General features: G+C 39.9%; 1 protein-coding gene across 1 annotated transcript in view; it reads left to right on the forward strand.

Moving 5' to 3' along the window:
* The window catches only part of LOC136696374 (uncharacterized), a 53,422-nt gene that overhangs the window by 19,785 nt on the left and 12,706 nt on the right, over positions 1–20,931 (forward strand). Inside the window, exons 11-13 of the mRNA XM_066670734.1 lie at positions 3,356–3,529; positions 8,773–8,943; positions 20,815–20,902. Of these exons, the coding sequence (XP_066526831.1) occupies positions 3,356–3,529; positions 8,773–8,943; positions 20,815–20,902 (433 nt within the window). The remainder of the gene's footprint in view (positions 1–3,355; positions 3,530–8,772; positions 8,944–20,814; positions 20,903–20,931) is intronic.

Raw genomic sequence — 20,931 nt, forward strand, 5'->3', positions numbered from 1 at the left:
TTTTATGCCCAGTGATTCTGGGTGGGCTCCAGACCCACTGTGATCTTAAACAGAATGAGGTACATGCAAAAGGTGAATGGATGAATGAATAAGTATCAACCAGTAAAAGTAGGATCCTGTGGATGTTTTTTGAAGTAATCATTAACAATATGATGTCACTGAAATGGTGTTAGAGTAATGCAAGAATTAATTTGATTAATTCACTTATTTATATTTAGAACAAAAACAAAAATACTAATTCTGATGAGATACATAGTTCACAATGATTTATGATGAATTCATATATCAAAAAACTATAACTACATTTGTTATTCAGTTTCTTCTCAAGCACATTACCAAACTACAGCTATTTCATGAACTTTCAAGTTCCTTTACTGCAGAGCTGTACAGTAAGAGAGTTGCTCCATTCACTCGAATAGACCAGTTTTTTACAGCCATGGCAGATTATGGAGCTTTTTAATAGTTCCCAGAAGTTACCAGCAGCACTTCAGAGTTACAGCAGAACGAGTGTGATATGCATTTAAAATTTAAGATGTTTAAAGAATGAAATTTTATATTATCAGCACATCTAATCCAATTACCTATTGCGTTAAAACCTGTTAGCGGATTTCCCTCTAAATGAGTAGATTTGGAGAATGTTTAGCAGTTAATTAGGTTACAGGACTCTGAGAAAAGGGCAACATGGTGGTGCAGCAGGTGGTGTCTCTATCACAGCTCCAGGATCCTGGAGGTTGTGGGTTTGAGTCCAGCGCCAGGTGACTGTCTGTGAGGAGTGTGGTGTGTTCTCCCTGTGTCTGCGTAGGTTTCCTCTAGGTGACTGTCTGTGAGGAGTGTGGTGTGTTCTCCCTGTGTCTGTGTGGGTTTCCTCTGGGTGACTGTGAGGAGTGTGGTGTGTTCTCTCTGTGTCTGCGTGGGTTTCCTCCGGGTGACTGTCTGTGATGAGTGTGGTGTGTTCTCCCAGTGTCTGCGTGGGTTTCCTCCGGGTGCTCTAGTTCCCTCCCATGCTCCAAAAACACATGTTGGTAGGTGGATTGGAGACTCAAAAGTGTCTGTAGCTGTGAGTGTGTGAGTGAACGTGAGAGTGTGTGTCACCTGTGAAGGACTGGTGCCCCCTCCAGGGTGTGTTCCCACCTTGCACCAATTATTCTGGGTAGGCTCCGGACCCACCGCGGCCCTGAACTGGATAAGGGTTACAGAGAATGAATTAATGAGACTCTGAGTAAAGTATAAACATAACAACCAACAGCAGGAAGTACCTCCTCATAATGTCATTTTATGATTTATTCCGTTGGGGGATAAGAGACAAGTTATTCTAGGGTGATGTTTGTCTGGGGGAGAATGTGTTAAATGTAACTGGGCGAGTGATTGTAGAGTTGTGAGGGGAGCAGGTGAAATGAGGATTTATTTTGTAATAGAATCTAAGCTAATGTTACACAACAGTAAGGAACAGAATTGTTTTTGTGATGATGTAGAATAGGATGTAATGTGGATCTGAGACTTTTAAACAGTAAAGAACACCTTCATCCTGCACCTCAAGTCTCAACACCCTGGGATTGCCTTGTTCCTTTTTAATAAAGCAATAATCTTCCCAAAGGTGTGTTCTTTGTGTGAAATGTGCAGGTGTTTGAACATCGCATATTTTATTAGTTGTTGTAATCTTTAGTAATGTAACAGCACTTTACTCCACTGAACTGAAACAGCCATTATATAAAAAAAGATATTTCTGTTAGTGTTTTTATTTCTTTAGAGATTTATTAATTATGGTAATAAGTGCATGGTAAAAGTATTTTTATGTGTTCAAACAAATGTGATTTAATGTCCTGGCTGGATGTGATACATTAATGTACTGTTTGTAGATTTCTATACTAAGGCTCCACCTTCTGTCTAATTTGATCTCATGGGTTTTACATTAGTCTTTATGATTAGGGCCATATAGGATTACTGACACCACCATGATGTGTTCAAAAACTAATCTTAACTGATCTGGAACATCTCTTAACCTCCCTCTAATTTATCAAAACCATAGAATATTCATATTGACTACCGTACAAGTTTTAAAAGCAGTAATTATAATGAACAAGTTTTTTATGAAATCAACAACATGAATGTGCCTGTAACTGAGATAATATAATCTAAAATATACATATGAGGCAAGATTTTTGAACTAATCCTGAAATAGTAGCATTTTTTTTTTTATTATTTAAAGCAGATATGTAACCACACACACAGGTCAGTGTGCTGTAGAACTATTGTAAATCAATGCATTTATTAAAGACTAATCACCAAAAATTCTCATTTTCTCTCCCTGACTCTAAACATTTAAATTGGCCCCTTAGAGCTTCCTGAAACTATTTGGAATCTGCATGAGTCACTCTGGTTTATTCCATAAAGTCTCATTGACTATGTAGCATAATATTAACAGTTCAAGAAATCATACAAACAATGCAATTACATTAATAATAATAAATAATAGTAAATTCTGTTAAGATTTTAAGTAATAATATAAAACTCAGTTTTAGTACGAATATTAATTCTTGAGTTCTAACCAAGAATTAACATTAACCAAGATTAACATTTCGAACTTCAGTGAAGAAATAGTCGATACAGGTTCAGTCCCTCCCAAGTCACAGAGTAATGGAGTCAAAACGGTGGCCATTTCACCTTAAACCAAAGTATTTCTATCTACAGACTTCACTGTGTAGTTTTAACAGTGATAGACTTTCTCACTGGATTAATTCTCTCACAGTTTCAGTAAGCATTTCGAAAGAAATATGGTTAATTTAACTAATTAAGAGTTATTTTTAATTGGTGCAATTTCTTGACCCTCTACATGAGTGATTTTGTGTGTGTGTTTCTTTATACCTCAACTAGCCACAACACAAAATTATTCCCACATCCTGTATCCATTTAATCAACACCCCTGACAATGCATGTCACTCTGTACTTCTACAATTACTGACTGTAGTCCATCTGTTGCTCTGCTACTTTATTTCACTTTGTTCTTTTATGGTCAGGACCTCTGCATCACCATGAATTGGCTGGTATATTTTGGGTGAGCGATCACTCTTAGTTCTGACACTGATGTGGCATGCTGATATGAGTGGATCAGATACAGCAGTGCTGCTAGAGTATTTAAACCGTGTCCACTCACTCTCCACTCTGTAAGAAACATCTACCTCATTGATTCACCTTGTTTTTGGTAACCTGCTGTATGTTTGTTATTTGTGTCTGTGGTGTGTGTGTGTGTGTATGTGTGTGTGTGTGTGTGTCTGTGTGTGTGTGTGTGTGTGTGTGTGTGTGTGTGTGTGTGAGAGATATATGTTAGTATCATGATATACCATGCTTTCTCTCCCAGGTTGCGGCGCTGTAATTTCTCAGAGGAAAGCTGTGCAGCTCTGGCCTCAGCTCTCAGCTCTAACTCCTCAAGTCTGAGGGAACTGGATCTGAGTGAGAATGAACTGCAGGATTCAGGAGTGCAGCTGCTCTCTGCTGGACTGAAACATCCACACTGTAAACTGGAGAAACTGAAGTAAGATCAGTACTTCATTACTGTATAGATATTATGGTACTTTTCCACTGCATGGAACCTACACAATGTGATTCAGCTCTTTTGCTTTTCCACTGACCAAATCTGGTCCTGGAACTGGGTAGGTTTTCAGTCTCAGCTCACTCTAGGTTCTAACCGAGCCGAGTTGGTACTGAATGTGACGTGTAAACCCTGCAGAGCGCTGATTGGACAGAGACCTCTCAATCACCACAAAATGCAGAGCTCCAGCACAAACTCACTGCTTGTAAAATCTCTGAAGTTACAGCTGTTTTCATGTTTGCTTTTATTCGATTCTCAGCAAAAGCTGGTAAAATTCCCCCAAGGGGTTTTTGAAGAGTTTCAAAAGCTACTCGGGTCGGTGGCTGAGGAAAATCTCAAGTTCAAGACAAGTGAGACATAACAAATGAGACATAAAACAATAAATAATGAAGGGGGGCAGTGCAGTTAGCATTTAGGTGCAAATATGTCCGTGTTGGTATAAACATAAACATTGTGTTTAGCAGCAGTTTTTCCATTTTTGGTACAGGTGTAAACATTGTACTTTTTAAGTTTAGCAGCAACATACTAATGTTATCCAGTTAGATAGATGTTAACAGCAGATGTATACACAGTTGAAAGAGGTGTGTGTGTGTGTGTTCATGCCAGGCTCTGGATGTGAGGGCCCAGATGCTACAGTACCTTTTTCCAGACAGTAGGAGGGTGAAGAGTGTGTGTTATGGGTGTGTGTAGTCATGCAAAATGCTGGTTGCTTTGCGGATGCAGCGTGTAGTGTAAATGTCTGTGGTGGTGAGGAGAGACTGATGATCTTCTCAGCTGTCCTCACTACCTGCTTCAGGGACTTGCGATCCAACATAGTGCAATTTCCAAACCAGGCAGAGATGCAGCTGCTCCAGATGCTTGTGATGGTTCCTCTGTAGAATATGGTGAGGACGGGAGGTGTGCCTTCCTCCAGTGAAAGCTAAACATGCGACAAGGAAAATTGATCTGCCTATCTTTACCACCATTGTTGTTGTGATTTCCCCATTCGTGGGGGGAGGGGGGAGCTGTGCCAGTGGAAAAGTGACAAGCTTTAAGCAAGCTGAATCGAGTCATGTAGAGCTGGACCCATGCAGTGGAAATGCACCAATAGTGGTTTAATGGTTGATTTTATGGACAACTCAGAAACCATTTAGTTTTATTGAATTTTCAGTCTGTATCTGTCTGTACATCACACTACTGACCATAACATCTAGCTAAAACTCATGTAGTTTTTTTTATGGGTAAATGCAAATAATTAGCTTAGAATTACCATATTAGAAACATATTGTACTACACACTTAAACTAAAAAGATGCCAGAATCTAATAAGAATATAATTAACTTCAGCTTGTGTGATTCTGGATGCCAAATAATGCAAGAACTTTTCCTAACATTTCCCCATTTTTATCTTCTGAATGAATGTGTCATGGTTGCAGGTAGAAGGATGAGGCAGACATACATGCAAGGAAATCCTTATTGACTAAACAAAAGCAGTCAATAAACACACACTTTACTAAACAAGACAGAACTGGAAAAAGAGACAACCGAGAACTGACAGGGCTGTGTAGGAAAAGGGAATGAACAAACGCACACACACAGGAGCACTGAAACAAATGGGCTATAAATACTCAGAGCACAGACTAGAAAAACCTGAGACAGATAACGAGGGGGCAGGATGACAAGAGGCACAGGTGAAAACGCTGATGATTAGGCGGGGGTTACGGCGGGGACATGGGAGGAGACAGGAACAAAACAAAAACAGAACCATGTGCTCCTTAGCACATGGCAAACAAGGAAATTTATGTTGTCACAAAGGAGCTTCACAGAATTCGAGTAAAGGCAATGTTTTGACATGAAATATCAAAATGTAAAGAATGTGGCAGGGAAAAACTCCCTCCCAGCTAAGGAAGAAACCTTGGGAGGAACCAGGGCTCACACAGGGGACCTACCCTCCTCTGATGAATCTACTGGTAACAGGAATTGGTGAGAACTTCAGTGTAGGGGCAACTCCAAGGCCAGTGGCTGTGGCTGGAGTGTGAGCAGCTGGTCTGAAGCATGGAGCAGGAGCTCAACACTCATCCATCAGTGTCCAGATGGACAGGTGGGGGTCGTTTACTCAGAAAAAGGTAGAGGGGTGGAGTTAGTTGTGATCTATTCGGGTAAATGTAAAGCAGAAAATGTGAACATTTCCAGAGTGTGGCTAATGACTCCGGCAGATCTGACTATGACAGCTTTAACTAAAAGGAGAGAACCAGAAGGACACACAGACGTGGGAAAATCCTGAAACACTGGCATCCCTCCGCTCCACCGTCAACAAACCTGAGTGATTGCGTGAAGTGGCGGGACGACAGCACCAGCGTCTCAGTTTACTATAATTCCCTGTGTCCATGGACCCCCCGGATCTGTCCGCCTTTATCTATGGGGGAGCATTAACTACCAAAACTAAAACACATTTAGCCTAGATTTGAAGATTGTGACTGTGTCTGAATCCCGAACATTTTCTGGAAGATCATTCCAGAGTTGGGGGGCTTTATAAGAAAAAGCTCTTCCCCCAGCTGAGGCCTTCTGAGTTCTGGGAACTATTAAAAGTCCAGCACTCTGTGATCTGACTAATCTTGGAGGCACATAATAGGAAATAGTATCTTGAAGGTATTCAGGAGCGAGCCCATGTAGAGATTTATATGTTAGTAACAGAATTTTGTAATTGATACAAAATTTTGTATCGATAAGCTTTGGGTACATGGCCAAGAGATGAGTTTACTATAGTTAAAAGAGGATTGATAATAGCTGGTAGTACTTCTTTGAGTAATTTTGTGGGAATTGCGTCATGTGCAAGTTGTAGTTTGCAAAGGTGATAATCTTCTCTAGTTCTAACTGTGGGAGTGGGTAAAGTCTTTTTTTATATATATCAGTCACATCGGGTGGCAGCCAGGTCAGATTTAATACTGTGGGTTGAGTTTATTGTCTAATATTCTCAATTTTATTATTAAAAAAAAGTCCATAAAGACTTTACTAGTGAGAGTTGCTGGAATTAGTTGTTCAGAACCTGCCTGATTTTTTGTAGTACACTAACAGTACTCTAGGATTATTTTTATTATTGTAGATCAGCGAGGCCAGCTTTAGTGAGGGCATTTCTATACTCTATAAGGCTGTCCTTCCAGGCAGAGTGGAACATCTACAGCTTGGTTGATCGCCATTTCCTCTCTAGTTTCCGTGATGTGTGTTTTAAGGTACGGGTTTTATCATTGTACTGTAACCCGGGGCGTCATGCGATTTACTACCTGCGCACTCAGTCCACCTCTGATGGTACCTTTTTTTCCTCTGCGCTGTGTATTGTTTTGATTTAGGGGAAAAAGGGAGACTGGACGTCAACAGTGTTAATTCTGTTCGCAGCTCAGCAGCAGTTTTAGTAACCCAACAGAATCCAGTTGATTTTCAGCACAGCATCACAGCTCTCAGTCACCTTCATACAGCATAACAAGAATAAGTTTAGCTAGCTCTGATATACAGCACTACTTAGCAGTGGGTTATTTATAAAATATACCCATATATATTTTTATAGATAAATATTGGAACTTGCTGCTCACAAAACACTGAAAACTGCACAAAATATTAATAAGTGAAAATAAAATAACTTATACAACTGTATTTTACCCTTAGAATAGGGTTAATTGAGCTTAATGCATTAAAACCATGTGACAGACTGCATAGCTCCACACTGAACGCACCTTGACAAAAACAGCATACAAAAACTCTCCAAATCAACAATACAATCTCTAATATAGCATCACAAACCCTTCAACAATACAGCATAAACACAGCATAACAAGAACGAGGCTCTGTTACCTGAGCAGCCAATTACCTTTGGCTTGGAGAAGAACTTCTCGGCTTGGAGAAGAACTACTGCCTACAGTACCATGGGGCGAACATTTTCTGTCTCATACTTTTCTTGTGGGTGGTGCCACATTTTCTAAAGTAGATTGACAGGTCTTTTCTAAGTAGTTAGTTATAACATCTAGCTCCATTGGGCCTGATGAAGTGGGAACTGGGGTTGATAGTTCTGGGAGTTTTTCTATGAATTGTAGGGCTGTAGATGTTTTTATTATATGCTTTGTAGAATAGCGAGGGGATGTACATATGTTATGGTCGGAGATTGCTGAGGTTTACGGTAAGATATCAAGTTTGTCTAAACTTGTCAATACTAAGTCTAAAGTGTGACTGCAGTAGTGTGTAGGCCCTGTTACATTTGAGTAATACCAATAGAGTCTAGGATTGAAGTAAATGCCTTTTTTATTGGGTCATCTGCCAATATATTTCAATATATGGATATTGAAATCTTGTCACAATTTTCAGATTTTTATTTGATTATAATTTTGAAAACCATGTATCATTTTCATTCCAATTCACAATTATGTGTTTCTTTGTGTTGATCTATGACTTAACATCTCAATAAAACACATTTAAGTTAGTTTGTAAGGTGACAAAATGTGAAAAAGTTGGGCATGAATAATTTTGCAAGCCACTGTAATTTTGCACAGCCAGATTGTGCAACAGCTTCTTTCCCCAAGCCATGACTCCTCAACAATCAAAAGCCCCTTTCACACATTCACTACCATGCATAAGTCTGGACTTTACCCAGAGGAGCTGTATGAGTAACCTGGCACACATTTGGGTGGCACGGTGGCTTGCTGTTCAAGTTCCATCTGAGTGGAGTTTCTGTGTTCTCATTGTGTTTGTGTTTCCTCCAGGGTCTCCACTTTCCTCCCACAGTCCAAAAAACATGGAGGTTAGGTGAATTGGCTTCTGTAATAACTGTCCTAGTGTGTGAGTGAATGAATGTCTGTATGTGTGTGTGCCTGGGTGTTTCTGGGTGAAACCCTAGTGCCCAAAGCAGTCCTCCAGGTGGACGGTCGTTCCTGGTCAAGAGTACACTGTGCGCGTTTGGCTGCCGCTTCTCGCCAGTGTGTGTGTGTATGGATTGTGTGTTGGTTGGAATTGTGTCTGTGCAGTGTTGATTGTAAAGCGCCTTTCGGTATCTAGAAAGGCGCTATATAAGTGTAATGGTAAATAAAAAACTAAAAACCCAAACATAGACGTGTTTTTGTGAATATTTGTCTATGTTTGTTATATCTTTCTATGTGTGTGTGTGTGTGTGTCTGTGTGTGCATGGGCAATGTTGATATTCTGATCTCGTATTTTCTTCCCCAGGTTTTGGCACTGTAATTTCTCAAAGAAAAGTTGCGCAGTTCTGGCCTCAGTCTTCAGGTCTAACTCAAGTCTGAAGGAATTGGATCTGAGGGAGAATGAACTGCAGGATTCAGGAGTGGAGCTGCTCTCTACTGTGTTCAAAAATCCAAAATATAAAATGAGGAGACTGAGGTAAGAGCATCACTTCATCATTTTATAAATGTCTAAGGATCCATTTAATTTTATTGTAAATGCTGGTTAACTGTGTGCATGCCATACTACACCTGACCATAACAACGAGGCAACTGTCATCTGGCTTAAAGCAACAAGTGTTAAATTTAGCAGCCGATTTTGATTTTAGTCTTTATACTAAATTTTGTATTAGTTTTAGTTTTATTTCTGTAATGTAATTGTTAGTTATAGTCAGCAAAAACAAAAAAATTAGTTTAGTTTTAGTCCAATACATAAAAATAAATCAACCCAATTTTAGTCACATATTGTTAAGGTTTTACTATTTATATGTGGCCTCAATCTATTATCAGTCCAACATATGTACTAGTGGTCCAAAATTTGCTCATAAGCAATGCTATCTCAACAAACCCACTCACCCTCAATATGTCACATTAATTACAGAATGAGGCTGATACAAATGACGACTTTTATTAACAATTTAATTATTGAACAGAAATTACCAGAAATTTTCAGCTCAGATTTTGGCCACTTGTATATAGAACTGCAAGAGGTAATGCAATGATTCAGGTTAATATTTTACAAAGCCTTACAAAATTAAACATACAATCACAGAAATGTAGAAATTATATTTAAAAAATTAATTGTAAATTAAACTTTCACAAGCCATTACAAACTTTTTCACTGACAATACAGTGTATACTTCACTTATTTCTTCATCTTCTTTCATATGTTTCCCACAGTAACCCAGAGCAGTCACATGAAAAAGAGGCAGAATTTGATTGGTCCCCTTGCATGTATCTGGAGCCCTTATTGGCTCAACTCTAATAATCCTGGAGTTAGGAAAGAAACAGCTCTCTGATCTTCAGAAATATCTACTCTGTAACCTACAGAAACTAGTTGGTACTGACATATCTCTCTGTGTGATGTGATGTGTGTGAGTTAATATCTGATTATTTCCTCCTGTTCACTGTTTTATAGGTTCTAAACTCTAAAAAGCTGATCTACTCTCACACAGAGGATGAGAAGAGGATGAAGTCATAGAACAAACACACACTCAGTATGATTCTTTATGTTAATGATGTATATGTTTGTGTTTAGTTTCTAACTGTACAGTATGAAATTACGACTGTGGCACAGATCTGCGCACCCTCCCCATGACATCACTTCCTCTTCACCAGGTGGGAGGAGGGCCAGTTGTCATGGCTACAGCATAGGCTCAACTCGACAAAACAGTGTGGATACTGCTACAGTTTATAAACACATTTTACTCTGATTCTGATTAACTGAAAACTGATCTAAACTCTCTCAGAGACACTGACTGATCTGACCAGTCTGTGCTTTAGTCACTTAAATACAGTCTGTTTCCAGAAGTGCTCTCAGTGTCAATCAGTGTGGTAGGAGTCTGTGAGGATTGTAATGTGCAACGCCCTCAAAGCTTCACAGTAACCCTGAGTTGTGATATTTTTATAATATTCATGATTGAATTAACACCTCACCTCCTGCCAGCACAGCTTCATGGTGGTGTAGTTGTGGAGATGATATCGATGATGATCCAGTATTGCCAATAATCCTTTGATAATTAAATAATGTGACAACGCATGGTAAAAAAATCTGATTGTTTAGAGGACTGGCTCATTTGCATACAGCAATATTTAAACCTAAATCCTCATAAATATCAAACATGAAGCATGATCATTAGAGCTGCCCGTTTCATCATCTAATGACGCTCCAAACCGCCTCCCTCAGGACAGTGCTGCCCCCTACAGCACTTTGAATTAAGTGGCAGCCATTTTATAACATTGTGGTAAATGCCTTGGACATGCACTTCATTCACTGTCCGTTAGAGGGCTCTAAATCACCGTATGGGGATGTAAGGGTTTTTAGGTATGTCTTGTCTTTTTAAAAAAGAACTATTTACTGAAGAGTGAAAACATATTAAATATTTAATGTGATTATTGTGTGAACCCAAATAATTCACTGTTTTCCAACACATTGGTGTATTTTAAATTAAGCTGTGTATATACTGTATCTAAATAGTTTATTGTACTGCTTATATATTTTTATATACTAACTCACCTTACACTTGTTATGTGATGTGACAATAAACCTGATTTGATTTGATTCTGCACATGATACACACAGCAATTATATGCATTCTTTCTTTTAGAAGCAGTTGATAAGAACAGCAGATTCTACCAGATAAAATATTAACACTTCCATAATATAATAAATAATGTCATAATATCATATAATAAATATTCAGGCTATTTAAATTGTTCTTTGGAGCAATAAATACACTTTTATTGTGTAGGACTGGCATCCCCACCTGGGTGTGTTCTCACCTTGCGCCCAGTCATTCTGGGTAGACTCCAGACCCACCGCTGCCCCGAACTGAGTAAAGGTTACAGACAATGTATGAATGAATGAAAACACATTTTAAAACCTGCTTAAGAGTATATTTTATAAACAAAAATTATATTTTACAATAATCGTGAGCAGGGTGGCCTGGTGGCGCAGCAGGTAGTCACACAGCTCCAGAGACCTGGAGGTTGTGGGTTCGATTCCTGCTCTGGGTGACTGTCTGTGAGGAGTGTGGTGTGTTCTCTCTGTGTCTGCGTGGGTTTCCTTCGGGTGACTGTCTGTGAGGAGTGTGGTGTGTTCTCCCTGTGTCTGTGTGGGTTTCCTCCGGGTGACTGTCTGTGAGGAGTGTGGTGTGTTCTCCCTGTGTCCGTGTGGGTTTCCTCCGGGTGACTGTCTGTGAGGAGTGTGGTGTGTTCTCCCTGTGTCCGTGTGGGTTTCCTCCGGGTGACTGTCTGTGAGGAGTGTGGTGTGTTCTCCCTGTGTCTGTGTGGGTTTCCTCCGGGTGACTGTCTGTGAGGAGTGTGGTGTGTTCTCCCTGTGTCTGAGTGGGTTTCCTCCATGTGACTGACTGTGAGGAGTGTGGTGTGTTCTCCCTGTGTCTGAGTGGGTTTCCTCCATGTGACTGTCTGTGAGGAGTGTGGTGTGTTCTCCCTGTGTCTGTGTGGGTTTCCTCAGGGTGACTGTCTGTGAGGAGTGTGGTTTGTCCTCCGTGGGTCTGTGTGGGTTTCCTCCGGGTGACTGTCTGTGAGGAGTGTGGTGTGTTCTCCCTGTGTCTGAGTGGGTTTCCTCCGGGTGACTCTGAGGAGTGTGGTGTGTTCTCCCTGTGTCTGAGTGGGTTTCCTCCATGTGACTGACTGTGAGGAGTGTGGTGTGTTCTCTCTGTGTCTGAGTGGGTTTCCTCCGGGTGACTGTGAGGAGTGTGGTGTGTTCTCCCTGTGTCCGTGTGGGTTTCCTCCGGGTGACTGTCTGTGAGGAGTGTGGTGTGTTCTCCCTGTGTCTGTGTGGGTTTCCTCCGGGTGACTGTCTGTGAGGAGTGTGGTGTGTTCTCCCTGTGTCTGAGTGGGTTTCCTCCATGTGACTGACTGTGAGGAGTGTGGTGTGTTCTCTCTGTGTCTGAGTGGGTTTCCTCCATGTGACTGACTGTGAGGAGTGCGGTGTGTTCTCCCTGTGTCTGTGTGGGTTTCCTCCAGGTGACTGTCTGTGAGGAGTGTGGTGTGTTCTCCCTGTGTCTGAGTGGGTTTCCTCCATGTGGCTGTCTGTGAGGAGTGTGGTGTGTTCTCCCTGTGTCTGTGTGGGTTTCCTCAGGGTGACTGTCTGTGAGGAGTGTGGTTTGTCCTCCGTGGGTCTGTGTGGGTTTCCTCCGGGTGACTGTCTGTGAGGAGTGTGGTGTGTTCTCCCTGTGTCTGAGTGGGTTTCCTCCTGGTGACTCTGAGGAGTGTGGTGTGTTCTCCCTGTGTCTGAGTGGGTTTCCTCCATGTGACTGACTGAGGAGTGTGGTGTGTTCTCTCTGTGTCTGAGTGGGTTTCCTCCGGGTGACTGTGAGGAGTGTGGTGTGTTCTCCCTGTGTCTGAGTGGGTTTCCTCCGGGTGACTGTCTGTGAGGAGTGTGGTGTGTTCTCCCTGTGTCTGCATCTGTTTCCTTCGGGTGACTGTCTGTGAGGAGTGTGGTGTGTTCTCCCTGTGTCTGCGTGGGTTTCCTCCGGGTGACTGTCTGTGAGGAGTGTGGTGTGTTCTCCCTGTGTCTGTGTGGGTTTCCTCCGGGTTCTCCGGTTTCCTCCCACAGTCCAAAAACACACGTTAGTAGGTGGATTGGAGACTCAAAAGTGTCCGTAGGTGTGAGTGTGTGAGTGAATGTGTGAGTGTGTGTGTGTTGCCCTGTGAAGGACTGCTGCCCCCTCCAGGGTGTATTCCCACCTCGCGCCCAATGATTCCAGGTAGGCTCTGGACCCACCGCGACCCTGAACTGAATAAGCAGTTACAGATAACGAATGAATGAATTAAATGAAATTTGAACTGTAAATAAAATATAATTAATGAAGGTGTGATTTAGTTTTAAATGATGACAGACGGTGATTTATAGAATGAGTTACTGGAGCAAATAATTGAATCAATTGAGACATCTGAAAAATACTGATAAGATTTCAATAAGGTGTGTGACAAGATAATTTTAATTTTTTGTATTTTTATTTCATCTGTCAGTGACTCTCGGATGTTTCTGTGAAGATTTTAAAGGTAAACTGCGGTAACAGGAGTCTGTGTGAATTTCCTTGAAGCTTTGATTAAAACAAAATCTCAAAATTGTCTGTATTTTCTAAATATAAACATTTAAAATCTGAAACATGAAACACTTCAAAATGTTGGGACAGAGGCAAGTTTTCCACTGTGTTCCCTCACCTTTCCTTTTCCTGACATTGTTTAAGTTTTTTTGAGACTGTGGAAGTTAATCACAGCAGAGAATAATGTTAAAATAATAAAATAATAAAACTGCACTATAAAAGTTCACGACATCATGACTCATTTATTTGTGTAAGATACAATTTCTCTTCCACCACTGTCATTACCAACACAAAGAGCAGGTCAGAGAGGTGTAGAGTGACTGAGGAGGAGCTGATCCTTTGATCCTTTTGATGACAATAAATGAATATCTAGGATTTGTTCTGCGGAGAAAAACATGATTTCCAAAGTGTGTTTATTTACAGCTGATGACATCTGTGTAGACGTGCTATTCCAGTTTTAAACAAGATATAAAAAATTTTCTGTGACCTACAAAGTCATTTATCTGCAGTTAAGGGATAAACAGCTGATGTAAGTGACACGGTCTGTGATTAGCAGCGATGACGAGCTGAGACAGTTTACTGTAGTATTTCATTCTCAGTGTTTTATAGCTTATCAGATACAGTTCATCATCTAATATGTTTTCTCAGAGGATCTGAGCTGGAATCAGAAGAGTAAATATCAAATGGGCACTATGTTACAGAAAAGCTGCAGTGATGCACAAGTGAAGAAGAAAAACAAGTAAAACATAGTCAAGGAGCCAAGCCAGAGCCCTCCTACTTTTTTTAGGGAAAAGACTGAAACTACAGCATCCCACTGTCATCACTGTGTTGTGAGAGATATAAAATGTAATGTGTTTTTATTAATAATCAAGAATAGGCAAATAAAGTCACTAAAATATCACCAGAGTACACACAGATGGAGACACATGCTTTAAAATAATGATATCTGGTTAAAACTGTGATTAGGTGAAATGTATTCAGTATAAAACCGTCATCATTTAATGTACAATACAGTCGCTGGATCGGCGCATGCGCAGTTATTGCAGTTATGTAATGGTGTATTGTTTCATTCTGAAGCCGCCCTGAACTCCTCCCCCGCTGAGCATGGTCTGTACCAATATAAACAAAGTTTAAATCCCCCAGTGAAACTGAAAGATAGATCCAGCTCCGTTTAGTGAAGAGACTCCGGAGCGGATTGAGGAGAGAAACACGGTGAGTGAGTGAATCTGAGCTGGACTTTCTGACTGATTATTATTATTACTACTATTATTACTATTATTATAGTCTTAATGAACAGAACTGACTTTCTGAGAGGAACGGTGATCTCCGGAATCACAGCCCAATGACGCAGTTTGTTTGTTATTGTTTTGAATCTGTACCATCGCTTATTCCAGTGAGAACGACGTTTGACCAGGTAAAAAGACGTTTCAGTGGACGTCAATTAGACGTAGTTTATAAAGTTCGCTCCGAGTTAAAGATTTTAATACGATTTGTATATCTTTTGTAAAGCAGACGCTCCTTTAGAACACGGAAATCCTGCTTTTCCGCTCTCAGACACACAATGGATGGCGCTATGGAGAGAGGATTAGAAAGAAACTGAACCAGGGACATTTTTCTGGACTTGCGCACATATTAAATATGCAAAATAAAACGACTTTAAACTTATTTACTCTGGGTTTTAATCACCAAACAAAACTCATTCGTCAAAAGAAAGTGTTTTAACCCTTAAACCGGTTCAGAGTGACAGGCAGCCTTGTTGACAGGCTTGGTTCCGGAGCATTACTGGTTCGATCCAGGACCGGCAGGAACATCCACGACTGAGAGGCCCTTGAGCAAGGCAGTGAACCCCTACTGCGTGTGTGTGCACCCTAGTGCACTAGTGTGTGTGTGTGTGTTTTCAGTGCCACAGATGGGTTAAATGCGGAAGACATATTTCATTGTATAGTGTACTATGACAAAAAATTAGACATTATTATTACTTTATCATTATAAAAAATTAAATCTAACTGTTGCCAGGAGCTCCAGTACATGAAAACTTTGAAGAACATGTTCTCGGGTTCACATGGTTAAATTATCCTGTGTTTTTAGTTTTGAAATTTAAAAAAAGCTGTAACCAGAAAACCTCACTGCACTCCTAAAGAACAATGTCTCCAGAACATAGGACGTCTTCATGTGTTTTTAGAGTGTGAATTTGGGGTAATAACGATTCATGCTCTGCTGATGACTTTCTTTAAATGTGTCTGAAACAGTGTCTGACCTACGGGGTGCTACAAAAATAGTTCTGAAATAGCTCTGATTGTGTAACGTGGTAAATAAAGGAGGTTAATGAAAACCCTCCTGTAGTTTGTTCCTCTAAGTCCAGTAACACTGCTGCTGTCAGTGACTGGTGATTCCCCATTAACACTAGCAAGGCATGTATGTTAGTGTAGAGCTTCTCTATATTTTCAGAGCAGCAGGGGATGGGGAAGTGTACAGTGCAGCTGAGGAGATCTCATCCAGTTCTATGATTGTGCTTGTTGAAGTCAGGACACCAAATGTGTGTATAGACATCTTATAGGGTCTGGGTAAACTGAAGGATTAATGGAAAGTTTAAAATTATAATAGATACATGTTTATACAGAAGAATACAAAACGTTTTACTCAATATTTTAAACTGGATCTTAGTTGTCATAATTTTGTGGCTCAGACTACTGTAAGGAATAGTGTGATTGAAGTCTTCTGTAGTGTATAATTCACACAGGCTTTTTCAGTTACTGTGTTTAAGCCCTTCAAGAGCAAATCAGTTTAACTGTGTGTTTGAAAATGTCTTGTGATATTGCCTGAAAATTAAAACCATGTAGCCATCACAAATGCTCATTAATTGGACTGAAATTCATTTAAACTCAAGAAGAGAAGCAGTGATGTGATCATGGGAACAAGTAACCTTCAACAAATCAGATTTGTAACTATAGCCATAAGTATGTGATCCCACTGATACCACAGTTTTCAAATGATTTTAAGTAGCTTTCTGTGTGACTGTTTTGCCTGCTAGAACACTGAATCTTGCTTTAATTTAAACCTGAAATAATAAAATATTGAATTTTTTGCAGAAAAAAGTATTTCTACCAGAAAAATTGTTGTACTTACACATGTTTTGTTATCCACATGTTTATTTCTTTTGTGTGTATTGAAAGCCAAGCCAAAATGTATGTATTTTTAGGTAAAACTCCAAAAATGGGCTGGACAAATTATTGGCACCTTTTCAAAATTGTGGTCCAAAATAACTTTGTTTCACGCATGTGATGCTCGTTTAACCCTGTAGCAGGTAACAGGTGTGGGCAATATAAACATCACACCTCAACCAGATAAAAAGTAGAGAAGTTGACTCGATCTTTGCATTGTGTGTCTGTGTGCCACACTAAGCATGGAGAGCAGAAAGAGAAGAAGAGAACTGTCTGAGGAGTTGAGAACCAAGATCATGGAAAAAATTTCAACAATCTCATGGTTAAAATTCCATATCCAGAGATCTTGATGTTCCTTTGTCCACGGTGCGCAACATAATCAAAAAGTTTACCCATGGCTCTGTAGCTAATCTCCCTGGACATGGATGGAAGAGAAGAATTGATTACAGGTTGCAACGCAGGATAGACCGGATGGTGGATAAGCAGTCCCAGTCAAGTTCCAAAGAAAATCAAGCTGCCCCAAAGCTCAGGATGCATCAGTGTCAGCATGAACTATCAGTCGATGTTAAAATGAAATGAAACGCTATGGTAGGAGACCCAGGAGGACCTCACTGCTGATACAGAGACATACAAAAGTTAGAATGCAGTTTGCCAAAATGTATGTGAGGAAGCCAAAATCCTTCTGGGGAATACATCTTATGGACAGATGAGACCAAGATAGAGCTTTTTAGTAGAGCTTTGATCTTACCAAGGTAGAGCTTTTTAGTTTTTTTTTTAGTTTATAGCCTTTTTTTAAAGGTAAAATCTTTCTTCTGTTTACCGAAAAAGAAAAGAACACTGTATATACAGGCAAATATGGTACTTCAGGAGTTGTTTTGCTGCCCCTGGCACTGGGTACCTTGACTGTATGCAAGGCATCATATAATCTGAAGAAATAAGGATTGGCACTCCCTCCAGGGTGTGTTTCTCCCTTGCACCCTAGCATTCCTCCCTTGCACAGAACTGGATAAGCGGTTACAGACAATGAATGAATGAATGAATGAATGAATGAGAGTGCAACCAAATATTAAGTTGAGGGTGCCAATAATTTTGTCCGGACCATTCATGGAGCTTTGCATTAAATTATGTTAATTTCAGATTTTTATCTCTGTTTTTTGTGTTGTTCCAGTACACAAAGGATGTAAACATGTGTGTAACAGATTATATAAGTGCAATCCTTTTCTAGGGAAATACTTTATTTTCTGGAAACATTTCAGGTGTCAACACTTTCATCCATGACTGTTTTACAAAAACATGATAACATTGAAACGTTGAAATGTTGTTTTTCTGCAGGTGAGAGTCTGTAGCTCTCCAGCTGTAATCTGTGTCAGACATGAGCTCCAGAATAAGTTCCTCTGAATACCAGTGCACAAAGACATGCAAGAGGTGAGAGAACAGTGGAACACTAGGAAGATGGGTGTGATAATGAAGGGTAAATAAAGTTAATGAAATAAATCAGACCTAAGAGAATTGGTGTATATTATACAAACAACTGGCCTCACCCCACCACAAAGAGTTATCTTATATTAACAGAGCTTGAGTCCCAGTTTATAATCACTGATCAATACTGTCACAAGTTTTTAACATTTGTACCTTATACACAAAACCAGCCTGACTCTCCAGCCCCCCAACTCAGCTGTCTTATATTGAAGAAGTGATTAATTAAAGCAGAAATATCATGACAATCTTTGTAATTTACAGTTATAGTGTCTGTGTTTAAGTCTGATTTAGAGAAAGTGATCAGACTCACCTGAGCTCAGCCATGTGAGGGAAATCATTGCTCGTCTTTGATCATACATCACCCCTTTAGTACAAAGCAAGACTTTTTAAAGCACTTTGGACATTTCTGCTTCTAACATTTTGTGGAGAATCAGTGTTTCATTTTGATTGTTTATTTCCTTGACCCTGTGTTTCCAGCTAAAATCCAATCTTGGATTTCAGAACCCCAAGAATGTTGGGCTTCTGTTTTTTCTTTAATCCATAGGTTTCTCCATGCTTCAAGTGTAATATTAGTGCATGAAAACACTGTGTGAAGAATTTCTCCTCACTGTCATCACTGACCTTCTTATTACTGACATATTCACCTTCATATCAATCCTGCACATCTTTCACCTCCTGCACATCTCTTGGATATTTTCTACCTCTAGCATATCATCTCCTTTTTACAACACTTCCAATCCTACGCTTCCTGCATGTACTGTACATCTTCCACATACTGCACTTTTAGCAAAATGTTTCCACATAGTAATAATGAAAGTGTTAACAGGAGGTTGCTAGGGTTTACTAGGCCATGTTTATGGTAGGCCTTATAGTTTGTTCATATTATGGGTCTATGACATAATTCAGTTGCCTAAGCTTGCTTTCCCACCAGTGTCAAGAGGCAGAAAAGTGATATAAATGAAAAACAAAACATTTGTCTGTTCAATTACATTTGAAAAATCAACCCTTAATTTACATGAAGTAAATAAATATTTAAAAAGAGAACCACATTTCCAATCTGTTGGGATTTTCTTATATAAATTTTAAGTAAAGCACATTCTATTTTACATACCACATTATTCCACCTCTGTGCTCAGGAACTGATAAATGACCTTTGAATGAAACTTCAGACATACTGCATTGGGTGGAGTTTCTGTGATCTAATGTGTCATAGAGAGACAGATGCATTTACACTGCTATGGTGTGCCTCAGACCACCTTCTAAAGTGATCTTGTGTAAATGGTGTCATGGATGAGATGATAACTAGATACAGGTGAAGAAAATGTACTATGTTTCTGTGGGAAGTGACCAATATTTACTTTGAGGATAATGAGTTTCACTAGCATATGAAGAAAAAAGAGAGAAAGAGGAGGTGAGTGGCATCTACAGGGATGACACATGGTGAAATTGAGAAGCCCCAACGAGGAGTTGATGTTTGGCACCACAGGAATATTGAGATGGGGACAAGTAAGTTGCTATTTGGGAGCCAGCCCTGAAAGAGAACCTGAGCATGACAGCAGGATCGAAAGTCTTAGACAGCAAAGAGATGTCCAGGGGGCCGAAGGCAAGTGCCAGGGTAAAGGCAGCAGGTGAGAGGAGGAGGGCGAATCAAACATGGTATCACCTGAGGAGAGAGCACAACCTTTAAAGTTACAGGCTGGAAGCAGCACAAATGGGAGGGGGTGCAACAGCTGCAAATGGGAGGGGGACTAAGGTCCATAGCAGTACCTGAGGAAAGAGCATGAGCTGTAATGTTAGTGGCTTGGAGCAGCATGGCTGCAAAGGGTGATGATGAGGGAAGGGATGGGATGATAAGTTTATTTTGGGATACTGCAGTGTAATTTTATGATAACAGGTTTGGTTTAATACTTTTATAGCCTTTTCTCTTTGACCTATTTCATAATTTTTCATTGCAGTTACTCTAGATTTCCATAACCTGTCTACCTGAGGATATGTTTTTCAAGACTGGAGTAGAGTTCTTTCGTAACAATTTGATTTAAATCCTTGTTATACCCTGTTTGAAAGGCAAATAAATGAGAAACATACGGCATGTCACTTGTTAATTCCACTGTAATTGTGATTTTTCCCTTTATTTTGATTTGTTCTGTATGAGTTAAACTATTTAAATATTAGTTTCCATTGGAACCTGGAAGCAAAAGACTTATAAGTGTTTGTCAGAACACAAAATGAGGGCACTGCAGTAAAAGTTTGGGAACTACTGTCATAAACCATTTTTATCCTAGCATTGAGCCATATGGAAACCTTCAACAAATCAGATTTATCTTTTATTTCTACAGACTGATGTCTATTATCCAGGTAACTATAGCCATAAATATGTGATCCCACTGATCCCATAATTCTCCCAAATAATAAGAGTGGTTTTCTGTGTTTGAATATTATGCCTGTTAGAGAGATGTTGCTTGAATTTGTTGCTTGACAAGGGATGATGCTTGAATTTAAATCTGAAATAATCAAATATTACAAAAACATAATAATGTTGAAACATATTTCTCTGCAGGTGAGAGTCTGCAGCTCTCCAGCTGTAATCTGTAACAGTTTTGAGCTCCAGAATGAGTTCCTCTGGAGACCAGTGCACAGAGGCACACCGGATGTGAGCGAACAGTGGGACACTAGGAACCTGGATGTGTGATGATGATGAGTTAATGAAGTTAA

Source organism: Hoplias malabaricus, chromosome 5 (assembly GCF_029633855.1).
Source record: "Hoplias malabaricus isolate fHopMal1 chromosome 5, fHopMal1.hap1, whole genome shotgun sequence".
Classification (NCBI taxonomy): domain Eukaryota; kingdom Metazoa; phylum Chordata; class Actinopteri; order Characiformes; family Erythrinidae; genus Hoplias; species Hoplias malabaricus.